This window comes from Macaca fascicularis, chromosome 16 (assembly GCF_037993035.2).
Source record: "Macaca fascicularis isolate 582-1 chromosome 16, T2T-MFA8v1.1".
Classification (NCBI taxonomy): domain Eukaryota; kingdom Metazoa; phylum Chordata; class Mammalia; order Primates; family Cercopithecidae; genus Macaca; species Macaca fascicularis.
The window spans coordinates 50,917,038-50,944,268 of NC_088390.1; the positions used below are offsets into that span (position 1 = coordinate 50,917,038).

At 41.2% G+C, this 27,231-nt stretch overlaps 1 protein-coding gene across 12 annotated transcripts in view; it reads right to left on the reverse strand.

Annotated features, from left to right (window-relative positions):
* Positions 1-27,231, reverse strand: part of PCTP (phosphatidylcholine transfer protein) — a 110,695-nt gene that overhangs the window by 71,392 nt on the left and 12,072 nt on the right. For 4 of the 12 annotated variants that reach the window (XM_045375055.3, XM_074019263.1, XM_074019262.1 and 1 more), the window contains exons 2-6: positions 24,063-24,180; positions 20,366-20,445; positions 17,679-17,850; positions 16,740-16,807; positions 1,288-1,370 (exon numbers count right to left, since the gene is read on the reverse strand). In XM_045375055.3, coding sequence (XP_045230990.1) covers positions 1,323-1,370; positions 16,740-16,807; positions 17,679-17,850; positions 20,366-20,445; positions 24,063-24,180 — 486 coding nt within the window. In that variant the 3' untranslated portion in view covers positions 1,288-1,322. Of the gene's footprint in view, positions 1-1,287; positions 1,371-14,282; positions 16,294-16,739; positions 16,808-17,678; positions 17,919-20,365; positions 20,446-24,062; positions 24,181-27,231 lie in introns of those variants that run through there. The other 8 variants (XM_045375053.3, XM_065531311.2, XM_045375052.2 and 5 more) reach the window with 5 other exon arrangements.

The following is a 27,231-nucleotide window of genomic DNA, read 5'->3' on the forward strand; positions in this document are numbered from 1 at the left end:
AATTATACAGCATTCCTACAAAGGAATGAAATGTAGCAGCTAAAAATCAGGAGGTAGATATAAATATACTCCATAGAAGGTTGTCCAAGTTGTACTGACTTAAAAAAAGAAGAAGAAGAAGAGGACTGTTGGACATTTATAGTATGATTTCATTTAAATAACATAAAACTGTCATATCACGTATATAGATAGGCTTTATGATGGTTATGTCTTGGGAATGTAATTAGAGCAAGAGGAGAATAAGCTTTCACTTCTTACATTAAATATGGTTGTATTGGTTTAGTTTATTATAATGCAAAAAAGGAGGTTGGTTTTGCTCTGGCAATTGAAAATATTTTTTAAAACAAGTCATTGTCTTTCAGATCTAAGCTTAAACGTCATCTAGGAGTGAACTCTCTCATTTCTGCAATGCAGCCAACTTTTGTACCAATTTTGCAACAGTTGTTACATATTGTTGCAGTATTATGGAGAGAACACTTAACTTCCACTGTGACGGCTGGCATTCAAATTCAATTCTGCCACTTTCTGGCTGTAGAATAACTTGATAATTGATATAACTTCTAAGGCTACATTTTCCTTTCTGCAAAATGGTAGAAACAATGCTATCTCCACAGGATCCTTGGGAGTTGTAAAATGAGAGGCATCAATATACTGGTTATTTGTGTGCTTATCTTGTGCATTCTATGGTATTTTAATTTCTTTAATGGCAGCAGGGACTACCACCTTCATTAATTTATTCAATAGAGACAAGTTAAGCAACTCTTGTGTTTCAGGTACTGTGTCAAGCTTTAGGACTACAATAATGAACAAGAACGATGGCATCCATTAAGTGAAGAAATCATGTAAATAATTAGATAATCACCAAACAGTTTAGTAAGAGTTATAGTAGGAGAATCAGAAAATTCTCTCTGTAGGAAGCAGTTTTCAGTTGAGCCTCAGATGAAGAATAACCTTTATCAGGCAAAAAAGGTAGAGAAGATTTGAAGAGTGTGTTAAGTGGAGGGAAATGGGGTGAGTGAGAGTGTAGAGAATTCAGAACATTAAGTATGTTCAGCATTGTTGGAATTTAAAGTGTTAGGAAACAGGGGTGAAAATGTGAGGTCCTGCACCTCCCTAACAAGCCCCCTCATCCTCCCCAAGTGTTTCTGACTGTCCAGAATAATCAGATGAGCTCACAAATATCATAGAAGGTTAGAATTAAATATCTTCCAGCAACTCAAACTCAGCAGACGATGAAGGATAAAACGGTCTAAGACTCATCATCTTAATATTAATCTAGACACCCACCAGACTCCAGGATATGTGAATCCACTCGGCCTTCTTCAGAGAGTCAGGACACAGGACAGAAGAGATATTCTAAAACAGGTGATCTGCAAAATGGAGGGGATGGCAGGGTGAGGTTGAAGGGCATGGCGAGATACATTTTTGTTTGTTTGGACTGGAGTATATGTTGGGGAACTAGGACGTGTTGGGAACTCATCCATACCCTTGGTGCAAAGCCACTGAGCAAATCACAGCAAAGAGTCAGAGAGGGAATGTATGAGCATCCATCCCTATTGCTTAAAAATTAAGAACCTCCAGATCTATACATAAAGCTCTGACATTAAGACAAATACTTGAAATGAAAACGGGATGCTGCATTTGAGTGAGTCACATAATAGAAAGGCTAAGAATCATAAAATTTCACTGCTTACTTACGTAGGCTTTTGAAGTCAGGTGACCTATCTTATTTCCTGGAGGAAGAAACTGAGGCCTAGGGATAATGAACTCTAATCACTCACCTCCCCAGGCATCCACGAATTATGTCTAAGAAGTACGTACTGGTTCCTTCTAGTCCCATACACTAGGGATAGAAAGCGGAAAAAGTTCTTTTTTCTGGCCACACAGTTCTTACCATCTAGTGGTAAGTTGTGTGAGATATTTTAAGACATAACACAGTGCAGTGAGAATATTTTGAGTAAGACCTGAAGGAAGGGATTTAGGAAGCCTTCACAGGAGGACAGAGCATTGAACTTATTCTCAAAGGAGGCACAGGGTTTGTTGCAAAAATAGAAGGAAGGAGATAACATGTCGCAGACACAGCAATTAGGACACAGACAACACAAACCTACTAAATCATGACAGGAATTGGCAATAAAGCATTTACAACTTAACAGCAATTACAGATCACTTAAGATATTAATGGTACTTTCCTAACATTAATCCCATATCTGAACAAAAAGGAAACTTGAAGGTTATAGATGAATTCATATTTTCTGACACCATATTTGCTAAACAAAAGCATCCAATAACGCATTAAGGATCTGAGTTTCTGAGAATTTTAGTTTTCAAAGAGGAAAGAAAAGAGCATAAATGGGTACTAACCACTTAATTCTGATTTCTAAGAAAGGAAATAATGGTTATGTGTGAGGTAGATAGATGGATAAAGTCATGGAAGTGGGGAAGGGTGCATTTTAAATACGCTAAGTGATTACATACATAATTTTACTTAATTTTCACAACAAAGTGTGAATATAATTACTCCATTTTAGGAATAGGAAAAATTGAGGCTCAAAGACATTAAATGACTTATCCAAAGGGAGAAAGCCAGTAGGTGCCAGATTCAAAATAAGAGTCCTAGCTCATCTCCAATGTCAGTATTCTTTTTATTATGTCACAGTTTCTTCCAGGAATCCTGGGAGAAAAAGGTGAGGGTATCCTGAAGTTCATAAAAAGCAAGTAAAACAATCCAAAGAGTTTAAAAGAAAGACATGTACCATTCCATAGCTGAGGATTATAAAAGAAATATAGCTTATGAGGGACAGGCAAATTTCCCCCCAACATTTTAGCATGAACATTTTGAAATATACAGAAAAGTTGACAGAATCATACAGTGAACACCTGGATACCCCATCACCTTAATTCAATAATGAACATTGTGCTATATTTGCTTTATCCAGATTGGTAATTTTTTCAGCAAAATTTTGACTAGCAATCATAAGCATAATAAGTCTATACATAATTATAAATATGTAAATACTGGATCATAAGTTACATGAGGTCAAAGATGATGTTGATTTATCTCTGTATAGCCAATGCTCAACTTGGTTCCTGGCACAGAATTAGCCCTTGATAAATCTTCGTTGAGTAAATAAATAACATAATCCCCACAAGTAGAAATGGGGTTTGGCTAAAGAAGCTAATAATATGCTCTCTAATCAGTTAGTAACATAGCAGAAGGTGTACCATAGATGGAAGGAACCACAATTCACCAGAGATCAATATATCAGAGGGTTGTCAGTTTGTTAAAGACAAGAATAAACTGAAGCTTGTCTTGCTGCATATTCTGATACGCATTACAAAAAGATGTAGAGAGGTTAAAGCTGGCATGGTAAAAGTCACTAAGAACTAGTGTGAAGTCCTTCATTTTGGTAGATAAGCAATTTCACAAGTACAGAATAAGGAACCTGTTGATTGGCAGACTTTACATATATAAAATTCGGAAGAGAGGTAGAAAGGAAATTGGTTATTACAAGTCAGTAGTATAAATATGTGGTTTTAAAAAGATAAACCAGACTTAGACAGCATTGATAGAAAAATAGAGAGAGAGTACAAGCAGTAACAGTCCCACTGTGCTCTGAGTGTCCCTCTCAACTCTGAGGGCCATATTATATGACAGTGCTGTTGAATAAATGCTACGTGTCAAGAGGAATAGAGAAAGGAATTTTAGGGGATAAAGGGTCAGAAAATTATTGCAGATTATGATCATTAAAGGAACTGGGGATGTTTAGACTGAGGAGGAAACAACAATAGAGAAAGTGATAATTATCTTTAAATATTTGAAGTGCTAACCGATTGAAAAGGCAGTGGAGATAATGGCTTCAAGATGGTAGACATACCATCTTCAAGATGACCTATATACACATATACATATGGATATAAAATAGAAATATATTCACGGCCGGGCATGGTGGCTCATGCCTGTAATCCCAGCACTTTGGGAAGCTGAGGCCAGTGGATCGCTTGAGGTCAGGAGCTCAAGGCCAGCCTGGAAAACACGGTGAAACCCAGTATCTACTAAAAATACAAAAATTAGCTGGGTGTGGTGGCGTGCACCTGTAATCCCAGCTACTCAGGAGGCTAAGGCAGGGAGAATTGCTTGAACCCAGGAGGCAAAGGTTGCAATGAGATGATTTCATGCCACCACACTCCAGTTTGGGTGGCAGAGCAAGGTTCCATCTCAAAAATACATATATATATATATATATAAAAAATACATGCATACATATATATTCATATTTTATATACTTAAAAATATAAAATATGACTTAATATATATTTTTAGTATATTAAATTATATAGTAAATTAAAGTATATATTAAAATATATACTTAAAATATAAAATATTTTATAAATATAATTATATAAAATATATTTTATAAATATAATTATATAAAATATGTTTAAAAATATAAAATATGACTATACACACACAAATGCATGTATAAATACATTCATAAGAATTAAAACACAAGGATTGGAACCTAAGAGTTGTTAACATTTTGTGGTCCAGAAACAAGCAGAAAACGCATGAGATAAAATTGCAGAAAAAGCTATAGCTTAGGACATTGGTGGAAAGTGCAGCTGTTAAAGATGAGAAAAACAAAGAAGATGATCCATGTTCAGAGGTAGTCTAGCTCTGGGGTCTCTGATGAGAGCAGTAAGGTAGCCAGGTTAACTAACCAGTCTACCACACACACACACACACACACACACACACACGCTCACACATGCAGATGCACAAGCACACACAGAATCTGCCTTGAGAGGTATTCTCTCATGAATGTGGGAGCTTGAGACAGAAAGATGGGGTAATTCCTAGGTGCGAGTGATGCAGGATCCCATCCCTGGAAGCATGGCTGATGGTGCGAGGAGCCCCACTGCTCACTGGAAACAGTGGAGAGGGAGCCACAGTGATAGCTCTCAGATCTGCTCTCAAATAAACAGAAAGTTAAACTTGCAATCTTAACTGCACAAAATGACCACAAAATGAAGAAACACTAAACATCCAAGAAAAACCTATTGCACAAAAGAGGCAATAAACTTGATAAACAGAACTTATACCCAAAGAGATAGAGTTAACAGAGCAATTTTAACTGGATTTGAGAAAAAGAATACACACTTTCTATATTATTTCTGAGAGTAAATCTCAGGCCAATAGATGAAAGTAACAGGCAGATGTCAGCATAGCATAAAGTGAGAACTTTTCAAATAATTATGTTCCTCCAACGATGGACTTCAACAGAGTATACACAAGCTCTACTCTTGACTCTATCACACATGGCGATTTTATTTTATTTTATTTTTGAGACAGAGTCTTGCTCTGTAGCTTAGGCTGGAGTCCAGTGGCGATCTTGGCTCACTGCAACCTCCACTACCTCCCAGGTTCAAGTTACTCTCATGCCTCGGCCTCCCAAGTAGCTGGGACTACAGGCCTGTGCCACCATGCCTGGCTAATTTTTGTATTTTTTGGTAGAGAAGGGGTTTTGCCATGTTGGCCAGTCTGGTCTTGAACTCTTGGCCTCAAGTGATCTGCCTGCCTGGGCCCCCAAAGTGCTGGGATTACAGGCATGAGCCACCGTGCCCAGCCCACATATGGCATATTAATCAAACACTCAGTGAAAGATACAGAAAGGTGCATTATCAAAGAGCAGCTTAGCTAAATTTAAAACAAAACAGCTGAGCCAATATACTAAAATTAATTAGCCTGGATACCACAGAACCAGGAAGAAATAACCTATAATTACAGAGCCTGGCACAAAGTAGCCCTATAATCAATATTTGTCAAATAAACTTAAGCATCATCAGGGCAAATGCATGTCCATCTTGTTCACCAGCAAAAGGACAGATATTTTGTTCACTGAATTTTCATTCTAATAGGGGAGATAGCTAACAAATAAATCTATGATATAAATGTAGATAGTGGACAATTGCCATGAAGAAAAACAAGATGGGTAAGGTGTGAGAGAATAACGTGTGATCATTTTGTTTGGTTTGCTTTGTGTTAGAGACTACTTTAGAGAGGAAAACATTTGAGCAAAGATCTAAATAAATGAGGCATTGCTTCAGTTATCTATCACTACATAGATCTCACTGGCTTAAAACAATATCTATTATCTTGCAGTTTCAGTGTGTCTAGAGCCTGTACTTGGCTTAGCTAAGTCCTCTGGCTCAGCCTGTCTCACAAGGCAGCAGTCAAGATGTCTTCTGAAGCTGCAGTCATTGCCAAGCTCTATTGAGAAGGATCTTCTTCTAATCTCAATCAGGAGGTTGTTGGCAGGATTTAGTTCCTCCCAAACTGCTGAACTGAGCCTCTCAGCTCCTGGTTGGCTCTTGGCCAGCGGCCTTGTCACATTGACCTTCCATAGGGCACTCATAATTAGCAACTTGCTTCATGAGAGAAAACGAGTGAGACAATGCAGAGAGAGAAAGTGAGCAAGAATGGACGAAGGCACAGTCTTTTACAATTTAATCTTGGATGTGACATCCCATCACTCTTGCTCTACTCTATTCTTTAGAGGCAAGTCACCAGGTCCACCCCACATACAGAGGAGGGCATTACACAAAGAAGTGAATATGGAGACATGGGGATCATTGGGTGCTGTGACAGAAAACTGCCTACCATAGGCAGTGTGCTATATACAGATGTGGGGAAGAGCACTCCAGATGTTGGGGACAGTAAATGCAAAGACCACGGTATGTTTGAGGAACAGAGAAAAGGCTAGAGAGGAATAAGTCAAGGAGGAAGTGGAGCTTGAAGAGCAGGCATGGGCCCGATCCTAGGTCATATGGAAATTTTTAGGTCTCAGTAGTTTGAATTTGATTATAGGTATAAAGAAAAGACTTTGGATGCATTAGAGCAGAAGAAGTTAAACCTTTCTTTTATGAAATCATAGTGATGGTAAACAGTATATTGTATTTACTTTTTGTCTTATTTTTAATGACCTTTCCATGGGGAAGATGACAATTACATGTCAGCTGTTCCCTGTATTATGAAAAATATTTTATTTTACTGGCTCTTAATACCCCAACTCTGACAAGCTAGTGATCTCTAAGGAGATTATTTGAAATCAGATTGTTTAGAGTTTGAGCTCCTCTATGTTGTTTGGGGGAAGAATAATTCATTGATATTATTACTATAGTTGTTATTATTATTATACTGCAATCTGTTGAGCTTGTGTCACGTCAACCCTACGCAAAAGCCAGAGAAAATAAAAAGTTGGGATAGGAAGAAATATGGTGGACGCAATCCCGACTGTGTATGTGGAGCCATCGGGGGAAGGTCTCCTACAGCCATAGATATTTAGGGAGTGGAAAGGAGGCCGTCTACTTCCTGCTGGAGAACAAACACTTAGATTGCCAATTCCTTCTCCCTAGTTATCTGGGTCAGTTAATCCCAGCACACAGCTGCCAGCTGAGCTCTTCCCTGGCCAAGCTGCTCTGCTTTGAAATTCTCCCCCAGGCCACCTCGCCCAATGATGTCAGATGGGGTGAGTGCACCGCCAGCCCTCCCCTCTCACAAGATGATGTGCAAGGGGAAACGCATGCTGTCTTTGCTCAGGAAACATCTGGTTGATCCGCTAGTCCTCAAGCGGGTCACTGGCTGTTTTATAAGTTAGTGGAACAGAATAGGATGGGAAGACATGGAGCTTCAGCGATTACTCAACCTCGCCATCAAGTTACAAACTAAAATGAGAGGTGAGGAAACGGCCTCCCTGGCAGGCGCTCTCCAGGGACTCGGCACCGTCGCTGAAGTCACATTTCCTAGCTTGTAATGGAAAACGAATGCTGTTTACAACAGCTTAAAGTAGCCGAAATGGGAACATGAGCCAAACTGTGTAGTGAAGGGCGAACTCCTACTTGGAGGCTTTCAGCAGTCCAGTAAGTATTCAACACCAGGCCTAAAATGTAGGCTTCTCATGAAGAATATCATTCACTCTCGCTTGGAAAAATGAAACACCACATTTGCTGGTAAACAGAATCCATGACCACTTAAAAGCAGATCCAGCCCCTCATAAGCTGTTTGACATATAACAAAAGTTGCTGTATGCCGTGCATGGAGTTCTAAGTGCTGTTTTTGTCCTGATTGGTTTCTATTGACTTTTTCTCAGTTTATGAACCACTAGAGAGGAATTGGATAAAATAGATAAGAGAAAATGAATTCCGCCTACTGTCCCTCCACCCACAGCCCCCTTCCCATAGCTGTCCCTGGGGGATACAGGTTTTCTTCTTTCAGGATTCTGGCCTGCAAATGAAAAGATCTCTTCTAGCCCTGTTTTGCCGCCAGCCTCTCTCCCTTCCCCCAGTTACATCAGTAATATCATTCTGATGAGTAGACTTTTAGGGAGCTAGTATGAGCTCTCCAAAGGTGTTAAATCAGAATGAAAAAATCAAAAAAAGTTAATAAAGAACAAAACCCTGGAAAACAAAGCAATTCTAGCTTAAAAAAAAAAAAAAAAGTAAAAACTGATTTGTCCTCAATGTTCCCTCTTTGGTAAAAATTAGGTGGAACACAAGATTAAGAATACATGTTTTTGGACCTATCTTTCAGGCATTATTGGTCAAATTGAGATCCTGGAGCTTTGAGGTTGTTGCCCCACCATTGATTCATTTATTCCTTCAGCAGATAATTTAGAATATATTTGTGCCCTATGTATTGAGTATATAATTTGGAATAAGACAAAGTTCTATACCCTTTTGGAGCTGAAATAAATGAACAGAAAATAAATACATTTAATAGAAAGTATTACATATTATGCAGATAAGGTAATGAAATATGGAATGACTTCTGCAAAACCTCTCAGAGGAGGTGACATTTAAACAATGACTTGCATGATTTAAAGATTTCAGCCTTCTGTGGATCAGGGAGCAGGGCACTCTGGGCAGAGAGCACAACTGGTACAATGACTGATGCAAAAACAAGCTTGGCATCAGTCATTGTACCCAGAAGGAAAATTAAAAGGGTTGGAATGTGAAGGGGAATGTGGAAGCACAGGATCTAGGATCAAAGAAGCCTAGCTTTGAGTTCCCAGTCTCTCACCTAACTAGCTGAGTTACCTTAGGCATGTTATTTAGCCTCTCTGAGCCTATATTCATGATCAGTAAGTTGGAAATAGTATTTCCTATCTCACCAAAGACTAAGCTGTAAGTAAAGCATCCAAACTAGTGCCCAGCACACAATAAGAGCTTCATAATGTGAAATCTTTTTCCTTATCTGAGAACACTGGGCTCTCACCAAATATAATGTTTAATTTTATATGTCAACTTGACTAGGCTATGGGCTGTCCAGATTTTGGTAAAACATTATTCTGAGTGTGACTGTAGGGGTGTTTAAGATTAATATTTGAATTAAGTAGCCGATGGCTCTCCCTAACATAGGAGGTTCTCATCCAATCAGTTGAAAGCCTGAATCGAACAAAAAGGCTGACCCTCTTCTGAGGAAGGGGGAATGCCTCCTGCCTGACTGCTTTGAGCTGAGATACTGGTGTTTCTGGTCTTCAGACTTGAACTGAAACATCATTTATTTGAGCTTCTAGCTTGCCAGCTTTTGGACTGGAACTAAATCATGAAGTCTTCTGCGTCTCCAGCTTGCCAACTGAAGATTTTGGGACTTCTCAGCCTCCATAATTGTATGAGCCAATTCCATAATTCCACACCTATGTGCGCGCACACACACACACACACACACAATCAGGTGCTGTTTAACAACAGAATACATTCTGAGAAAGGTGTCAGGTGATTTGGCCATCATGCAAACATCGAAGTATATACTTACACAACCCTAGATGGTATAGCCTACTACACAAATAGGCTATATGGTGTAACCTATTTTCCTAGGCTACAAACCTGTATAACATGTTTTAATTGCCTACAGTATTCAGTACACAATGGTATATATCAGTGTATCTAAAAAAGGTACATTAAAAATATAGGATTATATTCTTATGGGACCACTGCCATATATATCGTTGAGGTTTTTAGTTGATTTTATTTGTTTTTAGTTAGTGGTATGAATTGGAATGCAGTCTGTGGTTGACCGAAACATCATGATGTGGCACATGACACGGTATATCCTGATGGTTTTGTTTCTCTGGAGAGCCTGGACTAATACAGTGTCTATCAAAGATGATTAATAGAAGTTGCTCCAATCTGAAGGTGCTGGATTTCATGTATTCTGCACCATGATAAATTAGGTTTTTTCTAAATGCAAGGAATATCTTAGAGGGAATAGATTTACAGTAAGCCTTCAATTTTGACAGACATTTCGCAAAACTTGGGGAAGATTTCTATATAGACAAAAAGAGTAGCCTGAGGCAAAGCATGGGGCAGGAGAGCGGCAGGCGGATAGAGATGTACAATTGGGAGTAACAGCTAATAACAGCCAACACTTATGGACCACATTAAATGAAACTGGAGCAAGTCAGAGAGATTTGCTGACCACTTATTAAGTGTTTGGCACAGGCCAGGAGATCCAAAGTCTGTAGATGAGGAGGCATTTGAGCTGGTTCCTGATCTCCTGGTCTAAAGGGACACTCTCTTTGAGCTATTCATGAGTTGGTATAGGCAAAGCTGCTATTTTTTTTCACATGCTGTGGCTTAAATAAGAAAGAAGTCTATTTGTCTGTCTTGTAACAGTGCAAGGGAGGCAGGGTTATTTTGTCATCCTTAATCTTAGGCTTTCATCCTTGATTCCAAGGCATTTGTTTCCGTTCTTATCATTTCCCAGACAGGGTGAAGGGGGTAAGAACAAGCTGAGTTCATACCTTTCCCTTCTGAGATCCTGAGCTGGAAGTGGCACATATTATTTATGCTCATATATTGACCAGAATTAAATCCCATGGCCGCACTTTACTGCAGGGGTGGCTGGGTGGCTGTGCACTCAACTAAAATGCACTGACTTTGGAATCATAAGATACAATAATAAAACAAGTAAGCAGTATGCTACTTGAGTGACTCCAAGTTTTCTACATGTTATGCCAGGTCCATTGCTAAGCAGTGGACTACATGAATGTGGGACGGATTCTTCCATTCAGGAATTATAGCAGTCTGCAGAGGACATGGAATATGTGCACAAGTGTTTGTAATAATCAGAAAGGATGTGACCACCATCGGATGGAAGGAAAATGTAATACTTTAAGAGCTTGTAGCCAACTCATTGTCCTACAGGATCTGTTGTCTACTAATTCTAAAGTCATTGCATCCCACCTTTATGTACTCCACTGCCTGGCAATGGGCCTGGCATATCACCCAGGAAACTTAGAAAGTCACTTACATAGCGTACTGTTTAATTGTTGTTCCATTGTTATATCTTATGAAATGCAGCATCTATGATGTGTATCCAAAGAGACACACATTCACGTGTATACACATATATAAATAGATGAGCAATGTAAATAATTTTTCTGAAGTCCTCCCATTTTGTTGGTTCTAAACTCTGCAACCTAAACAAACAATATGTTATGCTTCTGTCTTCTCAAGCAGGAAAAAAAAAAAAAAAAAAAAAAAAAAAAAGTTCTTCCTTGTAGTTAAGGATGAATATTAACAAAGGAACTTGGGGAAAGTGGACCTGCTTATACTTTTTTGCCTTTCATTTTTTTCTCTCCCACTTCTGGCCCCTTAAATGGCTCTGCTCTGATAGGCTGCATGGTGCAGATGTGTGGGAGGGTATGCTGCACCCCAACATGGGCCAGGAGAGACAGAGGGGATGTGCATAGGTGATCCCCTCCCTCCAGCCTTTTGTTTTTCAGTTAAACTTCAGAAGCTGATGTTCCACTTTGGAAACTCGATTTAAGTATGGGCTACTCTGCATGCTGTCTGACAATGGAGAGGATTCAAAGTAATAGGGCTTAAAACACCTTGGGTAGCCCCACAAAACGCTACCGGAGAGGCTGTCAGAGATGCTGGGGAATCATGGAGAAAAATGAGTGGTGTTAAGCATGATACATATTTTCAGGTCACTCGTCAATCTAAAATCTTTCAAAGCTTATTGGGACTCTTGGGATAAAGTCCCAAATCCTTGTCGTTGCTCTCAGGACCCTCCATGGACTAACTGTCTACTTCTCCAGCCACATCCAAGATGCCTCTCCTTCATGTCAGCGCCCCAGTCACTCTTCACTGTCATTCTTCAGCTGTGACTGACTCTCCTGCTGAGTCCTTCCTCCTTAGAGGTTTTGTGCAAACGGTTCTTCTGTCATGAACAGCTTTCTGCTGCAACCTTCACCCAGCCACAATTCCAACACGTTCTCCTCTGCTCCTCAAACTTGGTTAGTGCATTTTTTTTAACAGCACCTTTTATTTTCCTTTTCTGAGCACTTATCATCCTTCAGCAGCTTGTTCACTGAGTTTCCATTAGACCATAAACGCCTTAGGGGCAGACACCATATCTTTCTCATTCATCCCACAAACGCCATGCCTATCCCAGTGCCGACGGACTCCAGCCCCTTGAGAAATATCTGTTAAAGAACTAAATGTCTCGATGCATTTAAAGATAATTCTCTGGGCTGACTGGGTGGTGCTACTAGAAATGTGAGAACTGAATGAGGCTCTTCCTGCCTCATCTCTTGCAAGTCCAGCTAGGAAGTGGGAGGTTGGAAGGGCAGGCATTATAGATGTGGATTCTGGGTGAGGAATCTCAGCCAGGGAGTCAGGCCAGGACTCTCGCTGTGACATAGGAACATTTTCAAGGGAAGTGACCCTCTGCTGGAACTCCTCGGTTCCAAGGTGGTCATTAACTTGGAATTGTTATGCAGCGTGAATAATTTGCCTGTGGAAAAAATTTAGCACCAACAGTAGTGCTACTTTTGCCATTAAATTTCAACTGGAATCCTGACTCATCTCAGCCAGACTCAATTCAAACTGTGCCATTTCTGTAACATTAAAATAGAACCCATAGCCGCACCAGCAAAGCCCACCACTTAACAGAGAGAGGACCTTGGTACTTTCAAGGAAGGACCAATGGGAACCGGGGAAATCTAGAAATCGCCCCCCCTACCCGGCACCCAACAAAACGCTGACTTGGGGAAAAATGTGGCTTAAATCCATGGGGATTGAGCCTCTATATCTGAATGGATTTAGTCTTCCAGGTTCATGCCATTTGGTCAATCTTCTCTAAATCATTTATTCACTCATTGAGTCACCATTCGAGTGCCTACTGTATACTACCCCAAGGACCAGTAATCAAAGTGAAATAACTGCTTCTATCCACAAATGCTTATTGTCTACTTGGAAAGACAGATATGGGAAAAATAAGCAGAACAAAGTCCTAGAGGAATGACAATATAACTTACAAATTCCAAGTGATACATCCAGCTGCTGCAGAAAAACATACCCTTAGAACTCAGGTGCAAACCCCTCTAAGTTAAGGCCTAAACCATCAGTTATCCTTTTTTTTTTTTTTTTTTTTTTTTTTTAACCTTTGGCACTTACTGTAGCTCAAGAGTTTTTTCCTGCATAACCTCAGCTCGCGAGGACTGTCCACTACTCCAAATTAGCAAGTAAAAATGCTAAGAAGTCATAACTCCATTCATTACAGCAAATGCTGTGACCTTTTAAAATAAGTACCTTACCTAGAAACTGAGCATTCTTAGTATTTTCAGAGTTCTTAGCAAATTATTTAATGTTATTTAAAGAAATGGTTTACATGACACCATTTCATGCCAATTCTGTTTCAGTGACTATAATCTCAGTGCTTTTATTTGAAAGAATCTATTCATAAGATTTCAACTTGACTTCTATTAACAGGAGGCATTCAGATGGAGTTTATCTAGAATAGATTCCAGCTACATTACTGATAACGATATTTTAATGATAATTTTATGAGGCATTCACTTACTTGTATAATTCTATCCAGATGACCATAATGAGCAGGACATAGATAAGCAAATGTTTTAGAGGGGCTCTAAATTACGGAATAGTGCAGGTCCTACTAGAAAGAAACATTGTCCTTTTTGTTTTGCTTGGCATGAGCCTAGGAAGATGCAAACATACCTATTGCTGTTAGTGACAATGCTACCAGCAAATGCAGACCAATACTAAAAGATCTGAATTCTCCTCTCAGTTTGAGCACCTGTATTGATCCCTACCTGAGGCTACCTACACCTGACCTTGCATATAAGTAAGCCCCAAATTATATTTTATGTTCAAGTCTACAAATTAGGCTGAATATCACTTGCAGATAAAGGAGATCTAACTGATGCATTCTCACAAAAGGAAGAAGGTAGGAAGGAAGTGGTACACAGGACAAGTAAAAACCACTCTATATTTATTCATTATAGAACACACTTTTCTTTCCAGAAAGAAAACAAACAGTCTGAGGTATCCCACGTTCATAAATCCCATTCTATGGCTTTACATCCTGAATTTCTCTGTTGTTAATCAAGGTTTACTATCATTATACACAGTGATTAAAATTTTTCCCTGAGATCATCAAGGCTGTGCCTTTGACTATAGAAATACCTTACCCTACCAAAATTCAGGAGAAACCATAGAAAACTAAAAGTCTTTTTGGTGGTAGAAAAGGCAGATAACTTAGGCAGAATTCCTGAGAAAAAGATGCAGAGTCTTTAAGCCACCAGTTAAATTTTACCTGGCTGTGAACTGTTATCCCTTCTACATTTCTAAATACTCTGGAAGGAAAATTCATCTTATTGCATAGAAAGACACTTTTTCACAAGGCTATGCACAAAGCATCTTTGCTTTTGCTAGCTGCCACAGCCATCTTGATGCCTCAGTTTCCAGTAAAATTTAAAGCTTGAGAGGTACAGGCAGCCGTTCCCCAGTGACATATGGAAAAGAGAAAAAACCAGACATGGATGATGACGAAAAATGTGGTTGTCATATTATGTGTCCCCCTCAGACCTGTGATACTTCTCCAAATGGTCTGGCATCATAATAGCTACTGATCCTCCACAAGTAGGAATGAGGAACGACTTACTGGATTATCACCTCAAATCCCAGCCTAATCAGCTCCACAGGGCATAAGGCAAATGGCCACTGGCACATGTTGTCCAGTTTGGGTGCACCGAAAGTCAGCTCTGAATGGAATGCCACTTCCAGCAGCCCCTCCCAAGTTGGAACAAATCACAAGCTGCAAAAGAGCCAGCCTGCCCAAATAGTCATTATTAAATTGTGCTGTGTCCCTCTGCCCACCCATCCCCATAAAATTGCACAATGGAATGATTGTATTCCCTACTGAAGACTTCCCCTCCTAATAGTAAGCAAGCAAAGGTTTCCCTAGTCTGCCCCATATTGAATTGCAGAAGAAGGCAGCCCACCCCAAGATGTGGGGAGTAAGAAAGGAAGCAGGCGAGTGAGCTGGATGTCAGGCGAACATGCTTAGAAGGGACGTGGTAGAGTGTGTAGGCCTCCGAAGATGGAAACAGCAGGGGAAGGCTGAGCAGCGGTGGGTGGTGGCACTTCCAGAGACATCATCCCATGGATGCAATGTTCCCAATTCTCTTTCTTAGGTGTTCTTGAGGTAGTTCTGACAGGCTCTTGCCATGTCTTTCAAGAAGTTAGGAACTCCATTCTGCAAAGGAAATGAGACTGTCATTTCTGTGTCTTCACAGTGGTTACTCTTGATTCTTTGGGATGTGGCAGAAGGTAAACAATGTTGGCTTTAGGGCTAACAAAAATGAATAGGCTCCGTAACTGGATTTCAACAGAATGTTGTTGCAGATGATGACAAAAAGTAGGACCCAGGACAAAAGGAACACCAGTCAACAGGAACTTCTGTTGCAAAAAGGCCTTATATGTTAGCTTTCTCTAGGAAAAAGCAAAGACGTTTCTGAAACACTGTTTCTTGAAAAAAGAAAACACAAGAAATGGGGTTGGGCTGGACTGTTACATTCTTCCAAAGAAATGAGAGGAAGGACTTGCCTTACTGAATTAGAAAATGGTAAGGATTGGGGATCAAGGAGTAGGATATATGATTATTTAGTTCATGTTGAGCATTGGGCAAGACTTCTCCTGAATATTGTCTTATTTACTCCCCTTCTATGCAGTAGAAGACATCTATCTTCTTTTGTAAAAAGGAAGAAATGCATGGCTTCCTTAAATACAACAAGACAGTCAGTAGCAGAGCCAGGATTCAAAATTGCATCTGTTTGACTCCAAAGTTGATGTGCTTTTTCACTCTTCCAAGGAATCTGTTGACCTCTCAAGTAGTAGATCTCATGCAAAGCAGGCTGGTGGTCCCCATAATGCCAGGCTCCTGGGCAGTCTCTAGTGATACAAACTACCACTGCAGTTCCCTCCCTTATAGAAAAAAAAAAAAAAAGGCAAAAACAACAAAAGTGGAAGCTTCCCTCAGGCTTGGACACATCTGGTTGTCTCCAAGCCAGGTCAGTCTGTCTTATTCCCCAATAAGCAGAGGAATATAGGCTCCAAAGGCACTATTGCTCCTACCAGGAGCAGACTATTGTCCAGAGGTTCCAAAGAGTGATTCTGGCGGGGTCTTGGGGCACAAGCAGGGAGAAGTTGGCATTCCAAGCTGACAATTCTTTGTCTTTTGTCCCAGCCTCCGTCTTGGATGTTGGCAACCCCCAGCCCTAACCAGAGTCACTCAACCAAACTCTTCATAAAGAGCCTCATTACGCCTGAGACAATGTGTCTCTTCAGCCTGACAGCCCCAAGGGCTAAGTCAACATTTGTCAAACACACTCCCCCATCCCTCCCGCCTGCCCCGCCTCCTGGGATCTCACCTTGGCAGCCCAGTTAATGAGCCAGGACGGAATTTGGCCACCCGGGTTATCGAAGTAATACATGAAAACTAGAGAGGGAAAGAAAAGACAATTCAGAAAAAGCAAAAATACCAGAAAAAATACAGCAAATAACTGTGCAAACTTTATATCTTCATATTCAAGCTCAGAAACTGCAGAGGGAGGCGGCATATATTTCAGATGGACTTCTCTCCACCAACTTCGCTTACGGCATACTTAAATATAGGCACTTTTGAAAACATAGCCACAGACACATTTTGCTGCTATTGATTAAATACCTGGCAAGTGCTGGACACTTGAATATAGCCTCTCGTTCAATTATTCTAGCAATCCTAAAGAGATGGTCAAATTAATCCCATTTTACAAATGATGAAACAGATACTCATGAAAATTAGGTGACATATTCAAGGTGACCATCTAACTATGGTTCAGATTTTTGCCTAGGACGCAAGGCCACACTCATTCTGGTAGAGCTGGTGGCCTCGCGCCCCACTCTCTGTCTGCAGCTTTCCTCCCTGGGGGCTGGAACTCAACCTGGGCAGGTGTTGAGTCTCTGAGTTTGTACTGAGCTGGAGCTGAGATCTCCAAGACAAACCTGACGGCTTTCTTGCCTACCCTTAGGCCCAGTGTATGCGTCCACAGGGCCAGCTGGAATTGAATTTCTAAACTCTCTGGCTTACTTATAATGGTCTGGTTTCATCTGGACAATCCACGAATCTGGAGAAAATAGACTGGGTCAGAGTTAAACATCAACTTCATACTCTACTCAAGTTTGTTGGGGTGGAATGACGCCCTCTCTAGGTGCTGATCCTGGTCTGCTCTGCACCTGTGCCTGTCCTCTGACCTTTAAGGATATGCTTCATGTACTCGACCATGCCCCTCCATCAGGCTGGGTGCACTGACAGGCACCATGGGTTTTACCTTTGCTCCCCTTCTTGCCGTCACTCTCGATCGCCAGGCTCTGCTTGTATTGCTTCACCCGGATCACCCCAGACCTCTCAACAAGCTGAGGCACGGAGGTGCTCTGGGCCAGGACCACGTGGATCTTCCGCCCTTCCACGTCCAGGTCTCGCCGCTGCCGGAGGTAGACATACTGCATGGCCAGTCAAGGCAAGACACCAACGCCAGCATTGTAGACAGACAGAAGGAAAGCGCCACAAGCTGGAAGCAAAGGGAGGTAATTCTGTGCCTCCCACTTGGCATTTGCTCCCTTCTACTGCTAGTTCACTTACCTGCCCTGTCTCCCTACCTGCACTGCAAGACTATGCCTCACACCACCTAGTGTTCTCATCTAAGAGCATGCATTACTTACCTGTGAGTGGTCCCTTCATACTTTTAATTATGTGAGGAAACCACTTTTCCTTTCTCCAAGAAGGCACTAGGAGGTGACAGAGGAATGGTCACTTAACAGCTGTGTGGTCCTAGGTAAGCTACTCAGCCTTGCTGAGACTCAGATTCCCTATGTAGGAAAGGGAGTAACACTGCCTTCCAGACAGGCTTGGTGAGGCCATTAGAGAAAGACCTGGGCAGAATAAGCACTCAACAGAAAATGGTGTCATTCCTTTTTGTTCTGGCCCCACCCAATGCTCTAATTACTGACCTCTATGCATAGTAAATGATCAAGCAATGTTACAACTGATGACCACAGGAAGACATGGGACCACCTGAATATTTCATAGGCAGATGCCCTCTCTGGGCTAACACTAGTTCACCAAGAATAACAAAGCCATTTCATGTCCATCAGCCTTGACAGAAGAACCCTTAAGTTTACGGCACTATTCTAGGGAGGATAATGAAAGTCTATGACGCCACAGGAATCACTACTTATCGAGCCCTTATCATGTAACATCATGCACTTGACATACAGCTTAAATTTCGATCCGTACAAAGACCCTGTGAGTTTGTATGAGTATCCCCATACTACAGATGACAAAAGTGAGGCTCGGAGAGGAAAAGAACCTTGCCAAAAATCCCACATTCCAGCCGAAGTGATGAAACCTGAATTTTTATCCCAGATCTGGCTCCAAAACCTACTTAGAATTTCATAGCTGGATGAGGCTCAGATATTTAGTTTGTTAGTTACACTTTCATACAACAGAATTTTGGGTTTCACACTCAAAGGAATCAAAAACCTAAAAGAATCAAAAAGTCACTACGCACAACACAATGACACTTACTATAACACAGCAGCCGTTTCAGCCCCCACCCACCTCAGTGTTCTTTTTTTTTTTTTGAGATAGAGTCTCACCCAGACTGGAGTGGGGTGTCGCGATCTTGGTTCACTGCAACCTCCACCTCCTGGGTTCAAGTGATCCTCCCACGTCAGCCTCCGGAATAGCTGGGATTGCAGGCGCCCACCACATCCAGCTAATTTTTTTTTTTGTATTTTTAATAGAGACGGGGTTTCTCCATGTTGGCCAGGCTGATCTCGAACTCTGACATCAAGTGATCTGCCCACTTTGGACTCCCAAAGTGTTGGGATTACAGGCGTGAGTCACCACGTTCAGCCCCACCTCAGTGTCTTGACAGCGCCCCCTGTTGCCCCACCCTCACACTGGACAGTCTCTCTCTCCATGCTCTTATGTACTGGTGAGTAAAGTTCTTAAATGTTTCAGGAAAGAGAAGATGTTGATTTGTCTCTGGGTTCCTTTCTCCTACACCTTTTAGTTTTTCCTTTTAGCAAATATTGTTCCACTCTCTCCCCCAACTTTCTCAGCTCATGTGATAGATATCATCTGATACTCCACGGAGGAAGAATTACCTTGATATAGTGATTCAAATTTGGCAGAACACCTTTGAAGGGTTGGCAGTTTATCTAATTCAGCAGCTTCCAAACTTTTTTTTGACTCCACGAGACCCTTTGCTAAAAGGATCTTATATGGAAATTGAATCTGTAAAACACCTTGCTGCTGGGATTGAAGAGGATGGTGAAGGAGACAAAATCTTACCTAGGAGTCATCCTACCTCCATCCTACCCACTTCCAAAATTCCATCCTAGCCCCCCAGCTTAGTCCTAAGGGGGCTTCTCAAAACCTTACAGTGCCAGCCAAGCCTCCCTACATTTCATCCAACTGCTTCATTTCATAAACAAGGACATTGAGAGGAAGAAGCTTACAGTCAGTGTCTAGAGCCAGCAATCAAGGAGGGATTGCTGTGGGGTCTACTGAGATGGGGGAGGCGGAGAGAGCTGGAAATGCAGGGGCCTGAGTTCCAGCACCCACTCTGCCACTAACCACCTATGTGCCCCTGGGAGCCCTTTTTTTCCCTGTAGACTGAGGGAGCTGTATCAAGCACTCTTTCTAAAAAGTTCCTTCCAGGTCCCCAATTTTGTGGCCTGACAATTTCAAGGCCTAGGAAACTTCTTAGGAAAGTAAGAGCTGCTCTCCAGTGACCATAATTACAAACACTCCATGTGGTCGGGCCCAGAAATCACACTCTGAGCTCTCCAAACACCACACAAGAAGCAACATTAGCAGATGCTGCTGCAAGAATCAGAGACAATATTATCTGTGCCTGCTGAGAAACCAGCTCTACCTCTCTGCAATAGACTGCAATAGACACAGAAACACTTAGAAGGCCAGGGAATGAGTACCTTGTGGAAAGGATACGTCTCTGTTGGACATGGGAAAAGGGTACTTCACTTCCCAGTAGACCACAGTCTGTCCATTGCATTCTTGTTCATAGAGTTCTAAAGGAGAGCAAAAGAAGTTAATGCATCTGGAAGCCGTTTTAGCTACAACTAATAAGATGACCTCTTAGGCCAAGCACAGTGGCTCATGCCTGTAATCCCAGCACTTTTTGAGGCCAAGGTAAGTGGATTGCTTAAGTCCAGGAGTTCAAGACCAGCCTGGGCAATATGGTGAAACCCCATCTCTCTCTAAAACAAAAAAAAAAAGCAAAAATATCAGCCAGGCATGGTGGTGCATGTCTGTAGTCCCAGCTACTCTAGAGGCTGAGGTAGGAGGATCATCCAAGCCTAGGAGGTCAAAGTTGCAGTAAGCCAAGCCATGACTGCACCACTGCACTCCAGCCTGGGTGACAGAATGACACCATGTCTCAAGAAAAAAAAAAAAAAAGATAACCTCTTAGGGTATGATAAACCACTAACTCATAAGGTATAAAATTCTAGAAATAAGTCAAACCGATTAATTTGCACTGAAAACTTATTGCCTAAGAAGCCAACAAATCTTGTCCATTCTATAGCATAAATAATATTCTTGATAGAATGCAATGAAATAAAATCAGACATCAAAAAAATAGTCAGAGGTTTAAAATTCAGGATAACCACCAGATGTCACTAGAGTACCAATAGTTTTGCTTCTGAGCCGTTTAATTCCCCTTTAGGATTCCTTGACCCATTACAGCTAACCTGGAACTGAGTCACCCAGTCTAACACATTCATAGGTCGGAAATGAAGGTTCCAGAATGAGCAACGTCCTTCTTAAATAGTTAGAGATCAGCAGAACTGTGGCTTACCCCAAGTTTCTTTCTTCTCTCCCATGTTTCTTTGCACTATGCCACAGCTAGGGTGACCGAATTTCCCTAATAATCCTTTCATCTTACTATTATGTGCAAACAGCAGCCAACTCTTGGAGTGAGATAGCAAAGAAATTTAATGGCATGCACACCCTCTGTCCCCAGACTGTGCTGTGCAGTAAACTTCTTTCCACCTCCAGTTACAGAAGGAGCCCAAAGTCCTTGGAGGAGATGCTAAGGAGGGAAAATTTAGCTTTTGAAAAAAAATCTATTAGAAGCACACTGCAGATTAAGGAGCGTGCCAGCCCATTATGGTCACAGGAGGCTGATGAGAGTCCTTAAAGGAAAGGGAGAAGTGGACCTCTGTTGCTTTTACATGCTCAGCATTAATCCTGCCTTGAACATCTCAATTTTCCTTCAGGGCATCACCCTTCCCCTACTTCTCAGCTGCATGGTTTCAGCAAGACTGACTCTGCAGTAATTTCAGGGCTGGGAAAATGAGCAAGACATGGCCATGGTGACTAATTCAGGGATGGCAGATCTGTCCAGAGTCGTAGTTAGTCACTCCAGCAAGTTGAGAGCAAAAAGTGATTTAGTAAAGCTCTTGGATGGACCAGAGTGAGATTCCCAACCTCAGCACTGTTCCAGCAAAGCCTAACTGCTGCTTCCACTGGATCAGAACCCAGAGTAAAAGCTGTTGATGTTGGGGAGCAAACATCAGAGTCTCAGCAGTTGTTTGCCCTAAACTCAGATGCCTTCACTGGTCACTGAAAAATGGATCTTCCATGCTGCCCGCTTCCTCGCGTGTCTCTTTTCCAAATTGAAGCCACATGTGGGTCTTATTGGCAGAGTCTATGTCACATGACTGTATCTTGGCTGCAAGGGAGGCCTGGACAGACAGTGTCTGGCTGTTCCCTTGGATAGGTAAGCATCCCACTGCCCCCTAAATAGGAAGGGTATTTGAGAACGCTAAGTTGCCGAAAACCATGATGAATGTCCACAGAAAATAAGCACAAACTCCAAGCTGAGCTGACAAGAGCCAATCCTGGCATCTGGCTGCCATCCCTAGAAAAGTAGAATTCTGTTTCCTCTGGGGTTATTTGTATGGTTAGAATATAAACCTGGATTTTCTGGCGGACATCTTGGCCATGACATAAGAATCTGCCTAGGAATTAGGTCAACACAGAAGAAAACAGAGTCTAGAGATAGAGAAAGAAACGATCCTGATGAAATTATTTAAGTTCCCTGTTGCAGCTGTCCTCAAAGTTAGAAACACCTGGACTTTTTTTCAGTGCCATGAGCTAATAAACTCATTTTTCTCTTCTTACGCTGTCTTTAGTTGGCTTTCTGTTACTTGCCGCCAAGAGTCTTGACTAAAGGCTTTATGTGCCTTTGGCTAGTTCCATAGTTCCATTCCACTATGACCGGGTTGGCAGAGGCTACTCCAGCTCTAAGTGGCAGGAGAATTCCCTGTGTGATGTCTTTCATAACGCAACACTTACAGGGAAAAGTCTAAGACCCATAGACTGGTCACCATGCTAGGCCCTGGAGGATCTGGACCCAACAGCTGCCCTAGTTCACCTAGTAGTAGAAGAACCTACCCTAGCTCTTCGACTACTACTAGTACTAGTTCTATTAGCTAATTCTACTAGTACAACAGTACTAGCAATAGTAGTAGTAGAACTAGTACTAACAGTAGTTGAAGACCTAGGATAGGTTCTCTTACTCCAACCAACCCAACACCACCAAACTGCTGGCGGCTGTTGAACATATTGCTTCATGCTTTCCTGACTTTACTAATGCTGATCCCTGGGCCTAGAATGCCCTTCACCAGTCATCCCATCACTCTCTCACCTCCTCACATACATGTATTCTTCTCTGTTTGGAAAATTTTGATTCAACTCTCAAACCAAAACTTGGATCGCACCTCCTCCCCTTTCATGACAACGTAGACACATGCGAGGATCACACAACTTAAAAGTGACAGCAAAGAAGCCTCAAGAGCAAACTGTGGGGAGGGTCTAAGACTATGTAAGGAGCAAGTCCTAGCAATAGCAAAAGTGCATTTCAGTCCCACATTTAAAATGCTTTTGTTTCAAAATTTAATAGGAAGCACTATGTAGTAGAAGTTAACTTTATTTTTTTTCTACTGGCAAGAATAAATAAAAAGAGATTATACCTTTTTTTTTTTTTTTTTGAGACAGGGTCTCCCTCTGTTGCCCATGCTGAAGTGTAGTCTTGGCTCACTGCGACCTCTGCCTCTTGGGTTCAAGCAATTCTTAGTGCCTCAGCCTCTTGAGTAGCTGGGACTACAGGCATGCGCCACCATGCCCAGCTAGGTTTTGTATTTTTAGTAGAGACAGGATTTCACCATGCTGGCCAGGCTGGTCTCAAACTCCTGGCCTCAAGTTATCTGCCCGCCTCAGCCTCCCCAAGTGCTGGGATTACAAGCATGAGTCACTGCACCTGGTCAGAATAGATCTACATTCTAATGATTTGGAAAAAAAAAAAAAAAAAGTGCTGGGTGCAGTGGCTCATGTCTGTAATCCTAGCTCTTTGGGAGGCCGAGACAGGCAGATCCCCTGAGGTCAGGAGTTCAAGGCCAGCCTGACCAACGTGGAGAAACCCTGTCTCTACCAAAGGTACAACAATTAGCTGGGTGTGGTGGCACATGCCTGTAATCCCAGCTACTCGGGAGGCTAAGGCAGGAGAATTGCTTGAACCCAGGAAGGGGAGGTTGCAGTGGGCTGAGATTACACCACTGCACTTCACCCTGGGCTACAAGAGTGAAACTGTGTCTCAAAAAAAAAAAAAGCAAGCATCACTCACCTTTAACGTACTGGTCCCATTGTTTTCTGTAGTCTAAGTCCATGTAGATGTCTGCCAGTAGAGTTGGTGAGCAGTCCTCCAGAACACCAAAGACTTTATATTCATAAAGTCCAGTCTTCTATAAAAACAGGTAGAAATGTCTATTGGTTCCCAAGTTGAGAGAAAGCTGGATTCCACATCATATGAAAAGCAGCTGATGATGGAGTTCATGCCACGCCAAACACTGACCTCCTCTGTGGTCTTGGTGACACAATGGTAAAAAAGCAGGTGCAGGCCCTACCCTCAGGGATCTTAAATTCAGGTAGGCAGCAGTGCTAGAGATAGCTATAAGTGCCATCCAGGTAATTTAAATAGGGTAAGAAGAGTTGTGTGATAAATGGTGTCTTGCAAGGGCAGGGATGGGGAGGACATCTATGTAATCAGGTGATCAGGAAAGGCCTCTATGAGAGTTAACATTTATCAGAGCATCTTGTTCCAAATGCTAGAAGAAGCCAGCCATAGGAAGATAGGAAAAGCCCGTTCCTGGTAGAAAGAAGGTCCTCGGATTGATGGGTTGGCATCTTTAAACAACCTGGGGTCTGGAGAACTCTGGATAAAAGAGAGAGTGGCAGAAGCTGAGTTTACAGAGGTTGTCAGGGCTGGACCCCAAGGACTTTGGAAACCAGGGTAAGAGGTAAAGATTTTATTCTCATTGCTATGGAAAACTAATGGATGGCTTTAAACAGAGGGATGACCAGATCTGATTCAGAATTCAGTTTAAGAATGACCCAATCAAATTAATTTTTTAAAGGTGATTCTTGCTGCTTGGTAGAAAATAGATCATAAGAGAACAAGGAGATGGGTGAGAAGACCAGTGCAATAGTTCAGATAAGAGATGATGGTGATTTGAACAGGGAGGTAACAACAGTGATGGCGAGGAGTCAGTGATTTAAGGATACATTTTGGAGGTAAAGTAAAAAGGAATTGTTGATAGATCCCGGGGAAAGGGAAAGCAAAGAATCGAGGATAACTTTTATAACCCAAGTTGGGCAGATGGGAATGCCATCTTCTAAGATAGAAAAATCTTGGAGAAGAGGTGATTGGTGGGCTTTGGGCGTAATTAAGAGTTCTCTTCTGAACAAGTTGAGGTTAAGATGTTTATTAAGCATGCAAGTAAGGGTGTCACATAGGCAGCTACAGTTCTCGGGAGAGGTTAAATTTAAATAGCCATGTGGCATAGTGAAACCCAACACATTGTTTTATCAATTCCAAGACAGAATCTTTCAACAACTGCTTCTTTTTGATTCTGCATAAAAGACTGAAAATGAAAAACAAAAGAAATCTGCTTCAAATCATGTAAGTTCCTTTTATCTGGAAAAAGACCTTTCTAGATTCTAAATGATAAGAGAGTTCCTTGTTTTCTTGGTAAGCCATGTGCTTGTCCATGAGGGTCCTGGCCTAGAGTTGCCCCAGCACACATTTCACTCTCTGTACAGGGGCAACTTACAATTCCTGACCCTCAGCTCTGCCTAAAGGCTCTATTATTAAAATTAAAGCAATAGCTGTTAGATTAATTTCAACACAAAGGCAAATAAACAAATGAACAAACATGAACTTTTGGATGAACTCTCGCATCCATGTGCTAAGGCCGTGTTACTGGTTAATCATGCACAAATGAAGCCCTCTCCTTAAACGCTGTGCCATGGACTAAGGGGAAGTCAAGGAATAAACATGCTGAATCTTTCTAGAGATACTGAAGCTTTAAGGGTCATCTGGGTTGGGTGGTATAACCTAGGGATAAATACATCCCGGTTTAGGAATCTTAGATGTATGTGAAAGTACCTGGCAAAAAATGAACGTAAAATTGAAATGGAATCCATAAGAATCTTCCAGCTCTAAAAGCATGCGATTTTATACCAAGAATTTCCAACCAGCAAATATCAAACTAGTCTATGTGAACCCCTTATGTGTCATGCCATGGATGCCCCAGCAGAAGGGCAGACCTCAGGGTCCAATGAGAAATGTCAGGAAGATAAACATCTTATCTCTCTTGCCCTCTCCCCTCACACACACACAAGAGAACTTAGTAAGGATTTATATATACCCACACATTTACACTTATACACACTTGTTTTCATCAATAGGCTTTAGAAGGGAGACAACCAGCAATTATTCAAGAATACTGAGGCCTTGTTTCTACACATTCTAAGCAAAAATAATTCTTATGTGTTAAGATAATGACCTCCTCAACCTTTAAATAAGTTAGCATTGGACATCTGCATAAATTAAGACACATTGTTCCCTTAAACTGGTTCCCTTCTTCTCCTAAATGTAGTTACAACCCTTAGTGACTTCCATCCTGTTATATGGCACAGAAAAAAAGAACAGAAAGTTCTCGAGGAAGAGAAAAATAGAACAACCATGATTTGCGTGAATACAGAAGAATGAACTATTGTGACAACTTCCTTTAAACATTCCCTTTGAGGCAGGACTGAGCAATGCCAGAGCTCCAGAGGAACCAAATGCTCAATAACACGGCAACACCTTTCCTACTTCATTAATACAATGTTCAAGTGCTGGACAGCCTGGTCCGCATTCTCCAATCAAAGCATTTTCTCACCCATTATGTCTTTTTAAAAAGGATCTTAGCAACCACACTCATTTTTACTTCACATTTTAAAAAACAGAGTTTTTATAATTAAAAAGATTATAAAAATGACAAAAAGAATTTTTTAAAAGTGACATGTAACCCCATAATCCAAAAATATCTACTGATAATATTTGACATATTTCCTTTAAGTAAATAAACATATCTGTAAGTTATCAAATGGGAATCATATGGTATAAATAGTTTGTACTCCTATTTTTAACTAAATATTATACGGAGGTTATGAAGACTCCATACCTAACTCAATTATTCTCCAAAAAATATTTGTTTCCAAATATTTTTATGAAAAAAAATGTCCAGAATATTCATGTTTGTGTAGAATACTTGGTCCATAATTCTTTTTTTTTTTTTTTTTTTTTTTTTACTACAAATGTTTTCTTAGGGATAAATTTTAGGTTAAGTAGATAAACATTTTAGGTCTCTTTTTACAAACCTTGCAGAATATGTGTACCAAGTGTGTACTCTCACCAGTTCCAAAGGAGCATCTCACCAGCATTGGGTGCCGTTGATTATACAAACAAT